Here is a 19,209-nt window from a genome sequence, read left to right as displayed (position 1 = left end):
ACTCTCTCCTCAGGATCCTATGTTTCAATAAGATCACCTTATTATTCTTAACTCCAACGGATACAGGCCCAACCTTTCCTCCCCATATAACCCCTTCATCTAAGGTCTCGGTAGAGTGAACCATCTCTGAACTGCTTCTTATGCAATTAAATACTTTGTGTAAGGAAATCAAAACTCTACACAGTAGTCCAGATGTGGTCTCATGGGGAAGATGACGTAGTGGCCATGTGACTGGACTAGTAATCCAGAGAGCCAGGCTGATGCTCTGGGGACACAAATTCAGTTCTTACTACAGCAGCTGGTGGAATTTAAATAAAATCTAGAATTGAAAGTTAACCTTGAAAATGGTGACCTGAAACTATCATCGATTGTTGTGAAAACCCATCTGGCTCACTAATGCCCTTTAAAGAAGGAAACCTGACCTACATGTGACTCCAGACCCACAGCATTGTGATTGACTCTTAACAGCCCTCTGAAATGGCCTAGCAAGCCATTTCGTTCAAGGGAAATTAGGAATGGACAATAAATGCTAGCCTTGTCAACGACACCCATATCCCATAAAAGAACAACTTTAAAAAATGCTATGTACAGCTGTAGCAAAACTTCCCTACTTTTATACTCTATTTCTCTTGCAATAAACATCAACATTCAATTTGCCTTCCTAAAACTTGCTGTGTTTGCATACAAACTTTTTATGATTCATGTACCAGGTCACCAAGATCCATCTGTAATGCAGAGTCTGCAAAATCTCTCCATTTAAACAGTACACTGCTTGTTTATTCTTCCTGACAAAGTGGAAAAGTTCACACTTTCCCACATTTTACTCCATCTGCCAAATTTTTGACCTCTTCTTAGCCTATCTGTATCCCTTTGCAGCTCCTCATGTCCTCTTCACAGCCTACTCTCTGACTTACCTTTGTGTCAGCAGCAAATTTAGCAACCATGCATTTGGTCCCTTCAACCAAGCCATTGATATAGATTGTAAGTAGTTGAGGCCCCAGCACTGATCCCTGTGGCACTCCACTAGTCATAGCTTGCCTAAAAAACCCATTTAACCCTACTTTCTTCTTCCTATTAGCTAACCAATCCTTTATCCTGCTAATATGTTACCCCTGACACCATGAGCTCTTATTTTGTGTAGTAACTTTTTTGACGTGGCAACTTAGAAATGCCTTCTGGAAATCTAAGTACACCACATTCACAGGTTCCCCTTTACCCTTGTTCTTTGTTATTTCCTCAAAGAACTCTAATAAATTAGTCAAACATGATTCCCTTTCTCTCAAAAATATTAACCCAGCCTGATTGCCTTAAGATTTTCTAAGTGCCCTGCTTAATATGACCGATATAAGGCTAACTGCCCAGTAGTTTCTTACTTTCTCTCTCCCTCTTTTCTTGAATAGAGGAGTTACGTTTGGTATTTTCCAATTTGATGGGACCTTTCCAAAGTCTGGGGAATTTTGGAAAATTACAACCAATGCATTTACTATCTCAGCAGCCTCTTATTTTAATGGATGCAAGCCACCAGTTCCTGGGGACTTGTCAGCCTTCAGTCCTAATAATTTTCTCAGTTCTTTTTCCCTGGTGATTATAATTGTTTTGAGTTCCTCCCCATCTTTGACCTCTTGATTTACAAGTATTTCTGGGATGTTACTTGTGTCTTCTACAGTAAAAATGGACAGAAAGTATCTGTTCAATGCTTTACCATTTCCTTATCTCCTACTATTAATTCCCCATTCTCACTGTCTTGAGGACGAATGCTTTCTTTAATTACTATTTTCCTTTTTAAATACTTGTAGGAACTCTAACTACTGTTATATTTCTAGCTAGCTTTCTCGTACTCTAATTTCTCCCTCATTTTTTTAAATTCATTCAAATAATGACATTGGCTTTGTTATCCCAGGAATATCACAGTCATAAAGTTCCAGATGCACTATTGTGTAGTATTTCCAGTGTGCGGTACTTTGGTATACAATAGATACATTAGTTTGAATATTAATACTACTTTGTTTCATTTCCCTGCGTTGTCACGGCTGACCAATTGCATATCGTGAGATTTGGCATAATTTATAAAGTGTGAAATCAAAATATTAACGGCCATATTAGAACTTAACTTGTGGCATAAGTTTGCCAGATGCTAACTGGTGTCTCATTTCAGGTTTCCAGTAATTATAGCTTTTCTATGTTGCTGCCATACATTTGTTACTGTTATATGGCTTTTGGATTAAAGCTTTGACATTTGTATAACAAACTAAGTATAAATGATCTCCTGGACAGTGAACAGATTGTTAGATTTAATTTTCACTTGGCAGTTCAATCCCTAAAATGCCACATTGAGAACTTTCATCCAACTAAGGTTTAACTGCCAGCCAGTTGCCAGATTTTTGTTGATTCTAGATGGAAATACAGAAATATTTTGGCAGTATTTAGCTATGTCTTAACTGAATTATTTCTCCTTCCTTCTTTGTTCTTCCTTTTATTCCCCCAATATGTTGCCATATTTTTGTAAGGAAAACATGGTGAAAGCAAAGCATCTGTAAGTGTTGATGTTGAGAAACTTTGTCAGACTGTATACAAATTCAAGGGAAGGAGAAGGATTGCTATATGGATCTATATATTTGGTAGTGGAGTCTTCAGATTGCACAATTAGCATTTCCTAATTGGAAAAACCTTGTGCTAATTAAAGTTTTTCAATTTGTTTGCATCCAATGGAAACTGAAGTGATTTGAACTATTTGACTTCTCCATCCTCAGCATGGTTGTGCACAAGCAGTTTTATGGTCTAATTTCTACTTTCTACCCCCTCAGGGAGCAGCCCATCTTCAGCACACGAGCCCATGTCTTCCAGATTGATCCTACCACAAAGAAGAACTGGGTTCCCACCAGCAAACATGCTGTGACTGTGTCCTACTTCTATGACAATACACGCAATGTATACAGGATAATCAGCCTTGATGGGTCAAAGGTGAGGACTATATGAAAGTACAATGCATAAAAGGCTGGGTTTTCTATCAGATCTATTTTGCTATCTCTGACTCTTGTCACGATCTCTGTAGAGACCGATAATTTTACAAGTATTTGAATTCCCAGTGACTGACTTAAAGGAATCACATAACAAGATTTCAAGTTTTCAGACTTTTACTGTAACAAACAAACTAAAAGCAGTCTTGACTAAATATTAATTAGAGGAGACGAATACTTTAAAATACAGAAAAGATATTCCTTGGCAGTGTTTAACACGACCAATAAGCCCATGCTGCATTTACTGTACAACATGCTATCCACAGAATTGCTGCCTTTTCAGGAAACAGTCCAAAGCCACTCCCAGTTTCCAACAGGTTCACTTCTCCCCATTTTGCCACATCATAAAGGGATTGTCACACCTTACAATTTCCATCAGCCTACTAAAATAGGAGACTTTCATGTTACACACGCATGCGCTCACTTTTGTCTTTTATGTGATGGACTGTACTTATTCATGTTAAAATGTATCTGCCACATAATTGCATATCAACCTACCTCTTCAAATGATCCAAGTATTTCTGATGATAGTTATTCTCTTTTTTAACTCTTTCCCTACTTTTTATCAAAAGTAAATTTCACATTACAGACCCACTGTACCACATCCTTCATGAATAGTAGCAGAATTCCCCAATCATTTCATGTGAAATTCCATTAGTGACTTTTTTCTTCTCCAGTCAATTTTGCATTTACACTACCCTATGCTCCCAAGCCAGTTCTAAATTCATTTAAACATCTGATTTTTTAGGATATAGAATAATATTATTTAGCACAGTACCAGGCAGCTGATTGCAACTTGAGCACAAAATCCTAGGTTGACATTCCCATGCAGCACTGAGGGAGTGCTGCATTGTCTGTGGTGGTGTCTATTGGATGCAATATTAAACCAACATCCTGTCTCTCTCCTAGGTGGATGTAAAACATCCCTATTTGAAGAAGAGTAGGGGAGTTATTCCTGGTACCCTTGTCAATAATTATCTCTCAATCAACATCACAAACAGATTATCTGGTTATCATTACATAGCAGGCTTCCAAAAACAGTAATGTGCAAATTGGCTGTCACATTTCCTGCATTATAGTAGCAACTGCATTTCAGTAGCACTTCATTGGGTGTGAAGCATTTTGGGACATCCTGAGGTCACACAAGGAGTTGTATCAATGCAAGCCTGCCTCTAAGGAAGATTGATGCTGTATCTCATACTTCAATTAAAATTGGTTCATGCATATACAATGAAGAATGGCTAAGTCATGTACAATTTTTTGAATCAACTGGTTCATGAGCTATATGAAAAATAAGCTTTTGCAGTAATGACTACAGACTGTTTTCCCTTAAACAAATTTGTGTGCTGCTTCTCAGCCTCATTGACAGATTAATCAAGGTATATTCTTGATGCAAGGTGCCTTAATTGAGTGTCTTAATAATACAAGCTGAAATATAAGTTTGCACAGTGTAGTCTTCAGATTACTTTCACTTTTTTGGAATTTATTGTTAATGTTTTACATTTAAGTAAAGCAGCAATGATGTGCAGAATGACTTCACTCTGAACTTTCTCACCATTGTACAGAGTAATGGACACAAGCAGGTAATGTATGGTGTTGGTGGCTCAGCTGGTGAGTGAAGTTCATGGGATATTCACAGGTGTTACTGCTAAAGAAGCTTTTATTCAGTAAAAATACAGGAATTAGTGCATTTCCCTGTTGCAGAGAGAGTGTTTTTAGGACGAGCAGATTCTGCATGACCACTCTGCATTGTTCTTCCCCATAATTGGCAAAGCTGAGATGTGCAACCCCTGAAGTTGCAGTCTGTGGCTCATCACTTTTGGCCAGTTTAAACTATGGCTTTGTGCCATTCTGTGGATCCAGAACTGAAGCTATGCACAAGGCCCCTGCAAGGCAAATGTTGCTTCTGCTAATTGTGAAGGAATAATTCAAACAGCTACAGTAGATCAGTATTTTTTTAAACTTCTTTGTTGAAGGACCCAGATCATGGACCACCCCCACCCTCCCCACTGTCAGCCATTGAAATTATAAAGCTATATAACATTCATAATATGAAAGTGCTGTATGAAAAGAGTAAATAAAGTGAATAATGATTTTAAGGAAACAGGAATTCACTTAACAGATATTCAGTGAGATGGGTGTTCCTGCTTCTCACTGCAGGGAACTGCCCGTCCTGTACACTCCCTGCTGGTTGAGACAGTGAGCCCACTTTACACTCCACTATCATCTCATGGCTTGCATTTCAAATTATTTCGTGGATGCTACTACCTCCTGGCCAGCAAGACTATACAGACCCCCATGGGATGTAAGAATATAAGAAGTGGGAGTAGGCTATCCAGCCTCTCAAGCTTTCTCTGCCATTCAGAAACTCACCAAGACTCCTTAGAATGCACCTTCTAAACCCATGAGCTCTGCCATCAAGGACAGCAGACACATGGGCGCACCACCACCCATAAGTTTTCCTCCAAACCACTCACCATCCTGACTTGGAAATATATTGCCATTCTTTCACTGTCGCTGGGTCAAAATCCTGGAACTCTGTCCCTAACAGCACTGTGGGTGTACCTACACCACGTGGACTGCAGCAGTTCAAGAAGGCAGCTCATCACTACCATCTTGAGAGCAACTGGAGGCAGTGGCATAGTGGTATTGTCACTGGACTAGTCATCCAGAAAACCAAGGTAATGCTCTGGATTTGAATCTCACCTAATGATGACCATGAAACCATTGTCGCTATCTTTACCTGGTCTGGCCTAAATGTGACTCCAGACATACAGTAATGTGCCCTCTGGACAAGGGCAGTTAGGGATGGGCAATAAATGCTGGCCTGGCCAGTGACGCCCACATCCATGAATTAATTTTTTTTTAAAAACCAGGAGGAAGCATCCCCCACCCCGGGTCGGGTGGGGGGGGTGGTGGAAGTGCAGGATCAGCGCCCCCAATCAGGGGCGCATGAAAGAGCGCACTCATCTCCCTGAGGCTAAGTGCTGTCTCAGGGAGATCGGCGCCAAATTTAAAAATGGTAAAGGTGCAAAAACAAAATTTCCCTGACATGTCCCCTCATGGGACATGTCCACCACTTTAAATCATACATTTATTAAATTTTCAAAAACCCTCAAACCTCATCCTGAGGTTTCTTGCTTTTTCTGAAGCCCACCAGGGCTCCTGGCCTGCCTGCCAACCCTAAGGTTGGACGGGCAGGTCCATTAATGAGGCTAATGACTTTGTCAATAGCCTCAATGGGCCGTTGACAGGTCGGCGGGCGCACAGCTGATTTGGCTGTGCCCCGGCTAACTTGAAAATTGAAATGACGCGGGGTGACATCGGGAATTCTGCCCAATGACATCCCACGTAATTTTACGCATCGGTGAGTAGGCCCCTTCGCCTGCTCGCAGACGTAAAGATCTTGCCCGTGATCTTTTACCTCCACTTCCCCACCATCACCTTACCTTTTGTATCCAAAAACACTCAGGCATTGAATATGTTCAGTGACCTAAGTATCCGCAGACCTTTTATGGTAGAGAATTCAAAAGGTCTGCAACCCTTTGAATAAGGAAATTTATCCTCATCTCAGTCCTAAAGGGCTAACCCCTTATTCTGAGACTATGACCTGTCAGTCCTTGATTCCCCAGCCAGGGAAACATCTTCCGAGCCTATACCCAGTCAAGCCTCTTAAGAATTTTATACATTCCAACAATCCTCTTTCTCCTAAACTCTAAGGAATATTGTTTACTCAATCCCTCCTCATTGGGCAATTTCTGCATCCCGGAGTTTAGTCTAACCTATGTTTCACTCCATCTAAGGAAATATATCCTCCTTTTGGTAAGGAGATCAAAACAGTGCACACTACTCCACGTGTGATCTCACTAAGGCTCTATCTCTATCCCTGGTTTGCTGTAATTAATTTGGGTGCTATGTCTGGAACAAGGGATCTAAGGTGTGCTTTTACACAAGGATATTACAATCCCGTGTTTTAGTTAGATCTCAATGTAGAGAGGGTAAACTATGAATACAAAGTTCTCTTGTTTAAATGCTAATAAAAGATTGTGCCCACAGTGTGCTTGCTCACAGTGGTAGTCTTTCTCATCAACTTTTTATCTTGCCTGAATTGGTTCAATAAATCTCCTCCGTTTCCCCTTCCAGCACCTGACTGCAGTGCACAGACATCAACGATGCAGATAAGAATGAGGTTGAGATCTTATTGTAGACAAATTCTGTTAGAGTCAGTAAAACTTTCCCATTATTGGTGCTTATTTTCAAATCTTTCTGGGCTCTGAAATGTACTTCCTACACCAACCTTTTGAGAATATTTCAGCTGATCCTTTTTATTGTGTTGATCCAAAATGTAAATATTTTGCTTAAAATGTGAGATGGGCACTAAGGAACTTGTTTGTGCAAGCATTGTCGCTGTCTCCCTGATCACTACTACACGCGCACAGGGCTGAATTTTGCAGCCCACCCATGCGCAGCAAGGTAGGTGAGTTAACAGCACTGCCATCTGTGGCCTGCCCAGCTCCCCACTGTGATTTCATACGTGCTGCAGGAGGCATTGGGTGGGTCATCCCTGTGGTCCCATTTAGGCACTTAAGTGGGCAATTAATACTCTGATTTAGACAGGGAAGCCTGGCATTCAACATGCAGCCAGGCAATTTTAACCCTGTGGGCTGTTGACCAATTAAGGAGTTTGTGGGGAGGTGCAGGATGCCTCTTGCCTGGCTGCTGGTACCAGTCGAAGGCCCCTCACCACAGTTTTGTCTCACCATATCCATTCTCATCACCTTCCCTTGTCCTGTCCAACATGCCCCCACCCCAGGCCCCAGTGAGATCCAAGACATACCCGAATGTCCTGGTCTGTCGCTTGTCCTACTTGCAGTACTGGCAGTGACCACCACTTCTGCTGGTGCTGTCTGCATGCAGAACTGCTGGCCTTTGATTGGCAACAGCTAAATGAGGCTGGACTTCCTCCTAGACACAGACACAAGTCCCAACTCACTAGTTAAAGGGCCATTGGCCAAACAATTAGTGAGATGAGCCAGCTATGCGGAGGCAGGCTTTCCCACCCCACCACCCCCACCCCCCAACATTTACACTCACATATAACCTAAGGTATAGTGATACCCATCTTGAGAGCCTTAGTCCCAGTGCACACTGATCATTGACCTTTTGGGTGATGAGGATAACTACTTTTCCAAGGACCATGTCCATGCAAATTGAATGTCTGGAAATGTTCAGATTTTATGAGAAATGACCATCCTGCACCACTTGTGAATTTTCATTGCTTAACCATGCTATTGAATAATATCCACATTTTTTTGTGTTTCTGTGATTGGACTCAAAGTTAATCTGTTTTGTAATCAATGAGCTCATATGTGGAACAAGTACAAAATATCAAGTCTTTTCTTAAACTTTTTTAAAAATTTGTTCATGGAATATGGGTATTGCTGGCAAGGCTAATGCTTATTTCCCATCCCTAAAAGACCTTGAGAACATGGTGGTGTACAGCTGCAGTCCATGTGGTGTAAGTATACCCACAGTGCTGTTGGGTAGGGAATTTGAGGATTTTAACCCACCATGATTAAGAAACACGAATGTGTTTTCAAAACAGGATAGTCCACAACATGTCAGGACCAAGTGGTGCTCTTCCCAGGTTATGTCAAATTAAAGCGTCAGCTGTGACTCATTTGATAGTACACTCTCCTCTGAGCCAGAAGGTTGAGTTTTTAAATCTTACTTAAGAGGCTTGAGCACAAAGACCCAGACTGACATTCCAGTGCAGCACTGAGGGAGTGCTGCACTGTCAGAGATGTCATCTGAGGCCTCAACTGCTCTCTCGGATGAATGTAGAAGATCTCATGGCATTATTTCAAAAAAGAGCACGAGAGTTAATCCCCAGTCTTCTGACCAATATTTATCCCTCAGCCAATGTCTCAAAACAATACCTGGTCATTATCAAATTGCTTTTTGTAAGAATATGCTGTGTACAATTTGACTTCCATGTTTCCTACATTACAACAGTACTTAATCTGGTTTAAAGCTCTTTGGTAGTTCATGAAAAGCACCATATAAATGTAAATCTTCAGTCCTTTACATTGGGAGCCTCTCTTCTTGTTTTGAAAACACATTAAAGATTTGTCCCCTTAAAATCTTTAGGTATTTGACTGAAGAACATTAGAAAAAAATTCTAGTTAACTAACTTGCAACATTAAAAAGGTAAGATTTTATATGTGGAAAGATTAGAGTACTTCAGAATTTCTGAAGAGTGAAACTAAAATTAAGAAAATAAGGTGATGATGAGTGCAAGTAAAATAGATAACTTTATATATCGTTTGTTCAGCATTAGTTAATTATTTATAATGTTAGAGTAGGTCTTAGGGAACTAAAGAAGTTTGAGGAGAGAATTAAATCTACGGGCTGAACTTTTCTGTCAGCGAGCTGGGGGGTGGGGCCCGCTCGCCAATGATGCGGGATGACGTCAAACGGAACCCCAAATGTCACCCCGCCCCATTTAAATATTCAGGAAATCAGGCAGACAGTGCAATCAGCTGTCCACCCGCCGACCTGTCAATGGCCAATTGAGGCCATTGACAGGATAGTTGAAACAATTAAAGGCCCTGCCCGTCCAACCTTCAGGTTGGCGGACAGGCCAGGAGCCCCGATGGGCTTCTGAAAAAACATGAAACCTCATCCACCCGCGGGAAGAGGTTTCAAGTCGGTTTTAAAAGAGTTTAATAAAGTTTTTGTGCACTTTATTAACATGTACCATCTCGTGTGACATTGTCACATGAGGGGGGCATGTTAATGATTTTTTTATTGTTCTATTTTTAAACTTTGAAAACCTTTCAGCGATCTCCCTGAGGCACCACAAAAAAGTGCACACTCGCATTTGGGGAATTCCCCCCCCCCACCGCACAGGATGCACATAGTGCAATTCCGTTGGGCGTCACGCTGGGCGGGCCTTAATTGGCCCACCCACATAAAATGGCGGCGGGGCCTGTTTTGGCAACAGCGATCGGCTGCCTGCCCACTGCCGAGTCGGTCAGGCCTGCCTACCCGTCAAGGGCAAAATTTAGCCCTATATGTGGCAGCTTTTTCAGCAGCGGGCTTTTAGCTAATACATGAAAAATCTAACCATAGTAGCTGATCCAAGTTCCCTGAGTTGTCTGACTACCCAAAGATTAAAAGCATTAAAATTCTCAGAGCAAATGTTTCCTGAAGCTGATGATTAAACTTGCTGATCCACGGATGTTTACCTCAAAGTTAAATGACCAGTTTGTTCCTTTTTCAAAAATTGGAATGAAATTTGGTCAACAAGATGCAATCTCCAACAACCTGCTTGTTGACAACTGGAAAATAGTTTCAAATGCATAGAGATGCAAGTGATTTTGTATTCCTCCATGTGGAAGCTTTGGAGTTTGGATTTTTTTTTTTGCAAATGCCATTTTGTGTCTTTCCATAGGAAGTTGTGATTTTCTATTTAGGAAATGTTTCCAATTCTTGTTGATTGAAACTGTTAAGACGAACATTATGCATTCTTCCACAAACTGATTTTGGGATTTCCCTTTTTAATGTGGAAAGCAAGTAGCTAACAGAAATAAGGATATATGGACAGTTTGTCACAAGCATCTTTCAGGTGGGGTGTTGAAGAAATAATCAACCCAAGCATCTTTCAATGTCAATTTTGAGCTACCTGTTTGAAGTACAAGTGGTTTGGAATTAAATGGCCTGTCTAACCTTATTGGGGAAGGCTGGAGCCATTGATCTGTTTTGAAGGATTCTAGTTATAAAAGCCAATTAAACGATACAATGTTGTGTGTTTTGTTTTCTTCCAGGCAATAATCAACAGCACAATCACTCCAAACATGACATTCACAAAAACATCTCAGAAGTTTGGACAGTGGCCGGATAGCCGTGCAAATACCGTCTACGGTTTAGGTTTTTCCTCGGAACATCATCTAACAAAAGTGAGTATAACCATGTAATGTGGGACAGCATTTTGGAGAACTTGGCAAAGTAAATATTCATAAACACATCTGGTGGTACTTGCATTGAATTTAAGTTGTACAAAATTATGCCCATTTTCTAGATTATGACTAAAATGTTAGAAATGCACAATAATTCCAATACCCTATACAGTAATTCCTTGCTTAACATTGTAATTGCATTTCTGAACAGTGCACTTTAAATGAAACCACGATAAATGAATTGGATTTTCCATTGCAATCAATGTAAAAGCTTCTAGTTAGGTTCTATAGGACCTTACCTGTCAGGAAAAAAAATTAAAACATTATATCCTGTTGGACTACATACTGTAAATTACCATTTTTGTAAACAAAATAACATAAAATAAGACCAATTTTAAAAAATGTAAAAGAAATACGTTAACTCTTTCTACTTTCCTCCCTATCACTGTATGATCTGATTCTTGGGTTATGACCTGAGAGAGAGTCTCGCCGGTTTATGGTTGATGCAAAACTTGTTTAAAAAGTTAATTAAGGTGACATCATAATGTAGCATGTTTCCAGAGTATCTGTATAATGATTGGCTGCACTACAGTGTGACAAGATAGCGATTACCAATTCTACCAAAATGTCAATGATATAGTTTGAACAACTGCATAAGCTGCCAGAATTAGTTGGTGGTGTACTTGGACTTCAAAAAGGCATTTGATAAAGTTCCACATAACAGGCTTGTCAGCAAAGTTAAAGCCCATGGAATACAGGGACAGTGGCAGCATGGATACAAAGTTAGTTGAGGGACAGAAAACAGAGCAATGCTGAGTGGTTGCTTTTCACCTTGGGGCTCTTCAAGAATCAGTATTAGGCTCGCTGCTTTTCTTGATGCATATCAGTAATCTAATTTGAGTGTACAGGGCATGATTTCAAAATATGTGAATGACATAAAACTTGGAAATATAGGGTAGAATCTTACCTATGGCAGGCGGGCTGGGCAGGGGCGGGTGCAGAGATGATCAGCTGCGTACTGCAGTTTTACGCAGGTGGGTCTTAATTGTAATGCGCTGCCGATAGCACTCAGTGCCACCATGTTTGGTGGGGGGGGGAGGAGGAAGAAGAGTCGGGGCCTGCACTCTTTCGTCAACCCTAACGCTTTCAACAATTTGTACACATATGCCCCCAGATCTGCCCTTTCCCTCAAATGAAGAATTGTGCCCTTTGTTTTATGATGCTCCTCTTTTTCCTATGAAAATGTACCACTTCACACTTCTGCGCATTAAATTTCATCTCCATATGTCCAGCTATTCCATCAGCCTGCTAATGTCCTCTTCAAGTCTATCACTGTCCTCCTCACAGTTCATTATGGGCAAAATATTGCCGTCAGTGTGCGGGGGCGGGCCCAACATGCCGATGCGTAAAATGACGCAAGATGACGTCGGGCATGCGTCCTGATGTCATTTCGATATTGCATTCAGCAGGCTATTAAGGCCATTAAGAAAGTAATTTACCTTATTAACAACGCTGCCCGTCCAACCTCTAAGAGCTGGCTCAGAGAGATTATGTAATAATAGTTTTTTTAAAAATGAAGTAAAAAATAACTTAAACATATCCCCTCATGTGACAGTGTCACACGAGCCTGGACAGGTTTGTGAAGTTTACTCAATTTATTTATGAATTTTATAAAATCTTCAGGAAACCTCATCCCGCCCCGGATGAGTTTTCCTGGAAAACGCAAAGGCCGCTTGGGCTTTTCGCATGCTTGCCAACCTTAAGATTGGACAGGCAGCATCGTTAATAAGGTGAATTGCTTTCTTAATGGCCTTTATAGCCCACTGGAAGCAATATTGAAATGACGTCAGGACATGCCCGACGTCTACTCGCGTCATTTTACGCATCAGCATGTTGGGCCCGCCCCCGCACACTGACGGCAATATTCTGCCCATAATGAACTGTGAGGAGGATAGTGATAGACTTGAAGAGGACATTAGCAGGCTGATGGAATAGCTGGGTACATGGAGATGAAATTTAATGCACAGAAGTGCGAAGTGGTACATTTTCGTAGGAAAAACAGAGAGGGGGATCATAAGGCAAAGGGCACAATTCTTCAGTTGAGGGAAAAGGCAGACCTGGGGGCATACGTGACAAATTGTTGAAGGTATGAGTGTAGGTTGTGAATGTAGTTCGTAAGGCTTACTGGATCCTGAGCTTTATAAATAGGGACATAGAATACAAAAGCAAGGAAGTTATGGTGAACCTTTTATAAAACAAGGGTTCAGCCTTGATTAGTGTATTGTATCCAATTCTGGACACTGCACTTCAGGAAGGAAATGAAGAGGAAGCAAAAGAAATTCACGAGTGCTTCCAGGGATGAGTGGCTTCAGTTACCTGGATGGATTGCTCGAAGATGAACAAACCCAGATTCTCCAGAGGAGATTTAATAGACATACTCAAAATCTTGAGGGGTCTGGCCAGAATAGATAAGGAGAAACTTCCCATTAGCAGAAAGGTCAAGAACCAGAGGACACCAATTTTAAGGTGAATAGCAATGAACGAAAGTTGACATGAGGAAAATCTCTCTTATGCAGCAAGTGGTTAGAATCTGGAATTCACTACCAGAGTGTGGTGGAGGCAGATCAATTGTAGCTTTCAAAAGGGAATTGGATAATTATCTGAAGAGAAAATTTGCAGGGATATGTATAATAGGTGCAGAGAGGGATTAAAGGAGTTGCTCCTGTAGGAAGCCAACATGGACATAATGGGCTGAACAACAGCGTCTTGTGCTTTATTGTTCTGTGGTTCAATGTGCAAGTCTGGCACTTGATAACTCTCCCGTCATATTACAGCTAAATAAGTTGAAAGTAGGGCCATTGCTTGGGTTTTTGTACAAAAATTGCCTCCTTGAGCAGTCAGCTGTATGTTGTCCATGTGTTATCTGTAGTCTTTCACGTTTACAAACTGATTTTTTTTTAAAAATTTTTATTCCCAATATAGTTTGCAGAAAAGTTCCAGGAATTTAAAGATGCAGCACGGATAGCAAAGGAGAAAATGCAGGAAAAAATGGAATTAACCAGTACGCCTTCACAGGTAGGCATTACTAGTATTATGCATTAAATGTCTCTCAGGTCAGAAACAGGTTTGTGTAATCAGCTTAAAAATAACAGGCTCTGACAATTCAAGGGTAGCATATTTTACCTTCAAACAGCCCCTTCAAAACTTTATGTGAAAGAAGAGCAGGTTGTCTGAGCAAACAGGGAAGCAGCATGGGGGCAGTAAAGTACTTAGTGAAAATTAGCATTGACCCATTTTGCAGTAAATAACCTAACCAAAAAAGGTTTTTAAAACTTGCGTAAACCATTTATCCAAAATTCCTTTAAAGCACAAAATTTAAACTGAAACTCCAGATCCAGATTACAGGAAGATATAAACGGGATGGTCAAATGGGCAGATAAGTGGCAGATGGAATTTAACCCTGAAAAGTGTGAGGTGATACACTTTGGAAGGAGTAATTTGACAAGGAAGTATTCAATGAACGGCATGACACTAGGAAGTTCCTGAGAAACAAAGGGACCTTGGCATGTGTGTCCATAGATCTCTGAAGGCAGAGGGGCATGTTAGTGGGGTGGTGAAAAAGGCAAATGGGACACTTGCCTTTATCAATCGAGGCATAGATTACAAAAGTAGGGAGATCATGTTGGAGTTGTATAGAACCTTGGTGAGGCCACAGCTGGAGTACTGTGTGCAGTTCTGGTTGCCACATTATAGGAAGGATGTGATTGCACTGGAGAGGGTACAGAGGAGATTCACCAGGATGTTGCCTGGGATGAAACATTTAAGTTATGAAGAGAGGTTGGGTAGACTTGGGTTGTTTTCGTTGGAGCAGAGAAGACTGAGAGGTGACCTGATTGAGGTATACAAGAGTATGAGGGGCATGGACAGGATGGATAGGGAGCAGCTGTTCCCCTTAGTTGAAGGGTCAGTCATGAGGTGGCATAAGTTCAAGGTAAGGGGCAGGAGGTTTTAAGGGGATGTGAGGAAAATCTTTTTTACCCAGAGGGTGGTGATGGTCTGGAATGCGCTGCCTGGCAAGGTGGTGGAGGTGGGTTGCCTCACATCCTTTTAAAAAGTACCTGGATGAGCACTTGGCACGTCATAACATTCAAGGCTATGGGCCAAGTACTGGTAAGTGGGATTCAGCAGGTAGTTCAGGTATTTCTCATGTCAGTACAGACTCGATGGGCTGAAGGGCCTCTTCTGCACTGTGTGATTCTGTGATCCTGTCCATTTAAGAATAAGTGATTATTTCATCATCTAGACCTGCAACCTCATTGGCAGGAAGCATCATTCTTGATTTTGTGAAGGTTTGGCGATGGGCATTTTTTACATATCAAATGCAGAGAATATTTTATGGATCTCTGCATAAGAAATTGTTTGAGATAGTTGAGGCTTATGGTTAAAAGGGAGAGTGAAGATATAGGTAACAACGGCTGAAAGACAGTTGTGGCAAGAAGATTTTTTTCCGACTGATCTGTGTTAATGTTGTAATTGGCTGCTGATGGCAAACTCCAGATACCAATCCCTTGGGAAAATCATGGGCATTAAGCAGACTCAAAGAATAAGCAAATCCGTTGAAAACATAGTGGAACATGGGAAAATGAGAGATGATGCTTTTTGGGTAAAACAAGAATAGAAATATGCCCAACATGGCAAATGTCTCCAGGCAGGGAAGGATCAAAGGGATGGACGTGTGTAAATTCATTAACCCTTAAGTGGGTGGACAATTTATATTTTTAAAAAAACATTGATAGATGAGATTTTGGTATTTATACTGTGAGAAATTGAATGTAGCAGGAAAGTGGTTGTGATGATTATACAATTACTGATTATGCCACATTTGGAATAAGAACATAAGAAATAGGAGTTGGAGTAGGCTTTTCGACCCCTCATTCAATAAGATCATGGCTGATCTGCCCCAGGCCTCAACTCCTCTTTCGTGCCAGCTCCTCCTATCCCTCAACATCTCGATATTTCAAAAATCTATCTACCTCCTTTTAAATGCTTTCAGTGATCTAGCCTCCACAACTCTGGGGGAGAGAATTCCAGACATTCGCTACCCTCTGAGAGAAGAAATTCCTTCGCATCTCAGTTTTAAATGAGTGTCCCTTTATTCTGTAACTATGTCCCCTAGTTCAAGATTCCCCCACTAGTGGAAGCATCTTCTCAACACCTACTTGTCAAGCCCCCTCAGAATCTTGTACGTTTCAATATGATCACCCCTCATTCTTCTAAACTCTAATGAATAAAAGCCTAACCTGTTAATAATGGATCTAGCATTTTCCCAATGACAGATGTTTTGCTGACTGGCCTATAGTTTCCTGCTTTTTGTCTCCCTCCCTTCTTGATCAGAGGTGTCACATTAGCGGTTTTCCAATCCTCTGGGACCCTCTCGTAATCCAGTGAGTTCTGGAATATTTCAACCAATGCCTCCACCATCTCTGCAGCCACTTCCTTTAAAATCTGTAGTTCTCGACTCCTCATAGGATGGAAATGGATCCCTGGAGTGTGCAATGCAGATTTACTTGATTAAAATTAAGACTGAAGGGTCTGGAAAATTTAAGAATTCTTGAGCAACTGGGGCTGTATTATTTTATACTGAGAAATTTGAATGAGGGTTGATCAAAATGATAAAGGAACATACAAAGGAAACAAGATTATTTATTTTTGTAAGTGAAAAGATGAGGCCAACTTCTCAAAAGCTGTAGATACATAAAGAGGAGATTAGAAGAAGCTTTTTTGTGCAAGAGCTGTTCAAATAAGGAAGGTTTTACCACGTGCTGCTCATGTTAATTCGATATTCATTTAGGCATTGGATAATTAATATTAAAGAGAAAATAATAAAACATGCAGACAATGGGGATGAAACTGTGTCTATAACACAGAAGTGAGATGTCTAAAATTCCTAACACAATCCCTATAATTATGAGGACTAATGCATTCAATAAATTATTTTCAAGGTGAGAACCAGTTCTGCAAAATGGGGAAATGTTTAATTTTCCTTTGTAATCTGGATAGGCCATCTACTTATTCTAAGTTGCAGGGCTGTGCTATTCAGAGGTCATCTGATACTGTGATTTGTGTTGTAGCTAGAGCTATCCATACTTTAAATTTGGATAAGACCCAAAACCATCCTTGGAGCAAAACTTATTTTTTGGGGGGGTTTTGGAGATGGGAAGTGCTGGGGGAGGAGCGTGGAATAGGGCAAATGGTGATTATTAATCCAGTTCCAGAGGTGAAATACTGACCCATTGTGGAACCTACAATTCCAATTGCATTTCTACTGACTGGAACAAAATTGAAATTGAATTGAATGGAATTTGAAAGCTTTATGTTTAATGATTCATAACCAAAGGAATGACTCTTTCAGAATGAAAGATTTGAGATTTTTGCTTCACAGGAATCTGCAGGAGGTGATCTGCAGTCACCTCTGACACCAGAGAGTATCAATGGGACAGATGATGAAAGGTCTATTCAGGATGTGGCACAAGATTCTGATGCACGAGCTGAAATTAACCAGAGTTCTCTACCTTTTACTCACAGGTAGGCATATGAAATGTGAAGTTTTTGTTAGTCCCGTGGTGATTACTGTTTTACTCTGCTTCCACATTGGTGTTGCCTTTTAAATAAAATTGCCTACTGCTTTAAACTACACAATTTTTCTTTTGCTGGAGTTTTAAGTTTTATACTGGGCCTCCAGAACAATGTTTTAAATGAAGAAACCAGAGCAAAGATCTGTAATGGAGACCATTACCAAGGTTGAAATGATTTTTTTAAACAAAAAAAAATCAGATTTTTTTTTTTTTAAAAGAAAAATAACACATCAGAAAGTAATGTTTTAAAGGTCTGATGGTTGCAGGGGAAAGGGAGACTGAGGAACGTAAGGAATTTATGTTGAGGAAGTACAGCATGAGAAGTCTTGATTTTAATCATGTCGGGTAATGTATTTAGGGAGAAATAAGAGGAAAGCTGAAAGAGAACTGACTCTTATCTGCCCAATATCATGAGAGAAGAGAGACAGTTATATGGTTGAGCTGCCTGTTTGGATGCTGAGATTTTCATTTGGCCTGTTCTAAAGTATGAAAAATTTTCAGAAGAGACTTTTCAATATGGGAGCAGTAAGTCTTAGATTGACCGAGAGCTTTCAACTTCTTTATAAAGCTTGAGAAACGAGCACTAGGTGAGCAAAGCAATCTGGAGGCAATTTTAATTATAGAAATGGTGTGACTTCTATTTGAGATTAGCAAGGATGGTGGAGTCGAGAATGTTTGTCAGAGGAGCTGGGTAGAGCCAGGGATAAGTTGATAGTTGTGGTCTTTGAAATATGAAATATCTCCGCGCTTTCAATTTTGCTTCAGCCTGTGTAATGAGATCATAAACTTCTTGAATTATCGAACCCTGGAAGTTTAAGAACCAGTAATTAGAATTTGCCTTTATGGTTGTCATAGTAACTGATCTATTTAAAGATGGCTCCTTACTGCCTTGAGTTAACTTTTTTTTAAACTTTCCACTATAACTTATTAGAATAGATGGTCATATCCAACTTTGGGCAAAGCTCTTTTTTTCTCAGTTGATTGAAATAAAGCATCTAGTGTGGTCAATCTATGTATCAGGAGGAAGCTCTACTGCTCTTAATTTTGATATTCAAATATCTGTCTTATTTAGTTCATATCGTACCATAGATCACGTATATCACATCTTTCGCACATGAAGTGTATGTTCGGCTCAGACAACCAATATCTGTTGTGCCAAGTGTGTGGATTTGCTCAAATATTAGATATCCTCTATACTGGAAAAGCAGAGGATTGTGAACCAGCTATTGCCACCAAACCAAAACATGCCTGGAAATGTTTTAGAATCCTAGAATGGTACAGCACAGGAGAAGGCTATTTAGCCTATGTGTCCATGTCAGTTTTCGAAAAAGCTACCCAATTATGCCACCTCTACTCTCTTCCATAGCCCAGCACTTTTGTTCCTTTTCAAGTACCTATCCAATTGCCTATTGAAGAGTTTTTTTTTAATCTGTTTCCACTACCCTTTCAAAGGCAGTGCATTCCAGATCATAACATGCCTTTTTTAAAAAAAGTCACATTTCTTCTACTTTCACCTTAAAATCTGTGCCCTCTAGCTATTGAATCTTTTGCCATTGGCAACAGTTTCTCCTCCCTTTATCAAAACCCTTCAAGATT

General features: G+C 40.4%; 1 protein-coding gene across 1 annotated transcript in view; it reads left to right on the top strand.

Annotated features, from left to right (window-relative positions):
* The window catches only part of LOC121277138 (homer protein homolog 1-like), an 88,444-nt gene that overhangs the window by 31,811 nt on the left and 37,424 nt on the right, over window positions 1-19,209 (top strand). Inside the window, exons 2-5 of the mRNA XM_041186201.1 lie at window positions 2,805-2,961; window positions 10,847-10,978; window positions 13,961-14,053; window positions 17,421-17,563. Coding sequence (XP_041042135.1) covers window positions 2,805-2,961; window positions 10,847-10,978; window positions 13,961-14,053; window positions 17,421-17,563 — 525 coding nt within the window. The remainder of the gene's footprint in view (window positions 1-2,804; window positions 2,962-10,846; window positions 10,979-13,960; window positions 14,054-17,420; window positions 17,564-19,209) is intronic.

Source organism: Carcharodon carcharias, chromosome 4, assembly GCF_017639515.1.
Source record: "Carcharodon carcharias isolate sCarCar2 chromosome 4, sCarCar2.pri, whole genome shotgun sequence".
NCBI lineage: Eukaryota > Metazoa > Chordata > Chondrichthyes > Lamniformes > Lamnidae > Carcharodon > Carcharodon carcharias.
Note: the sequence above shows the minus strand (reverse complement) of the source record. Positions and strands in the feature narration are given on the sequence as shown.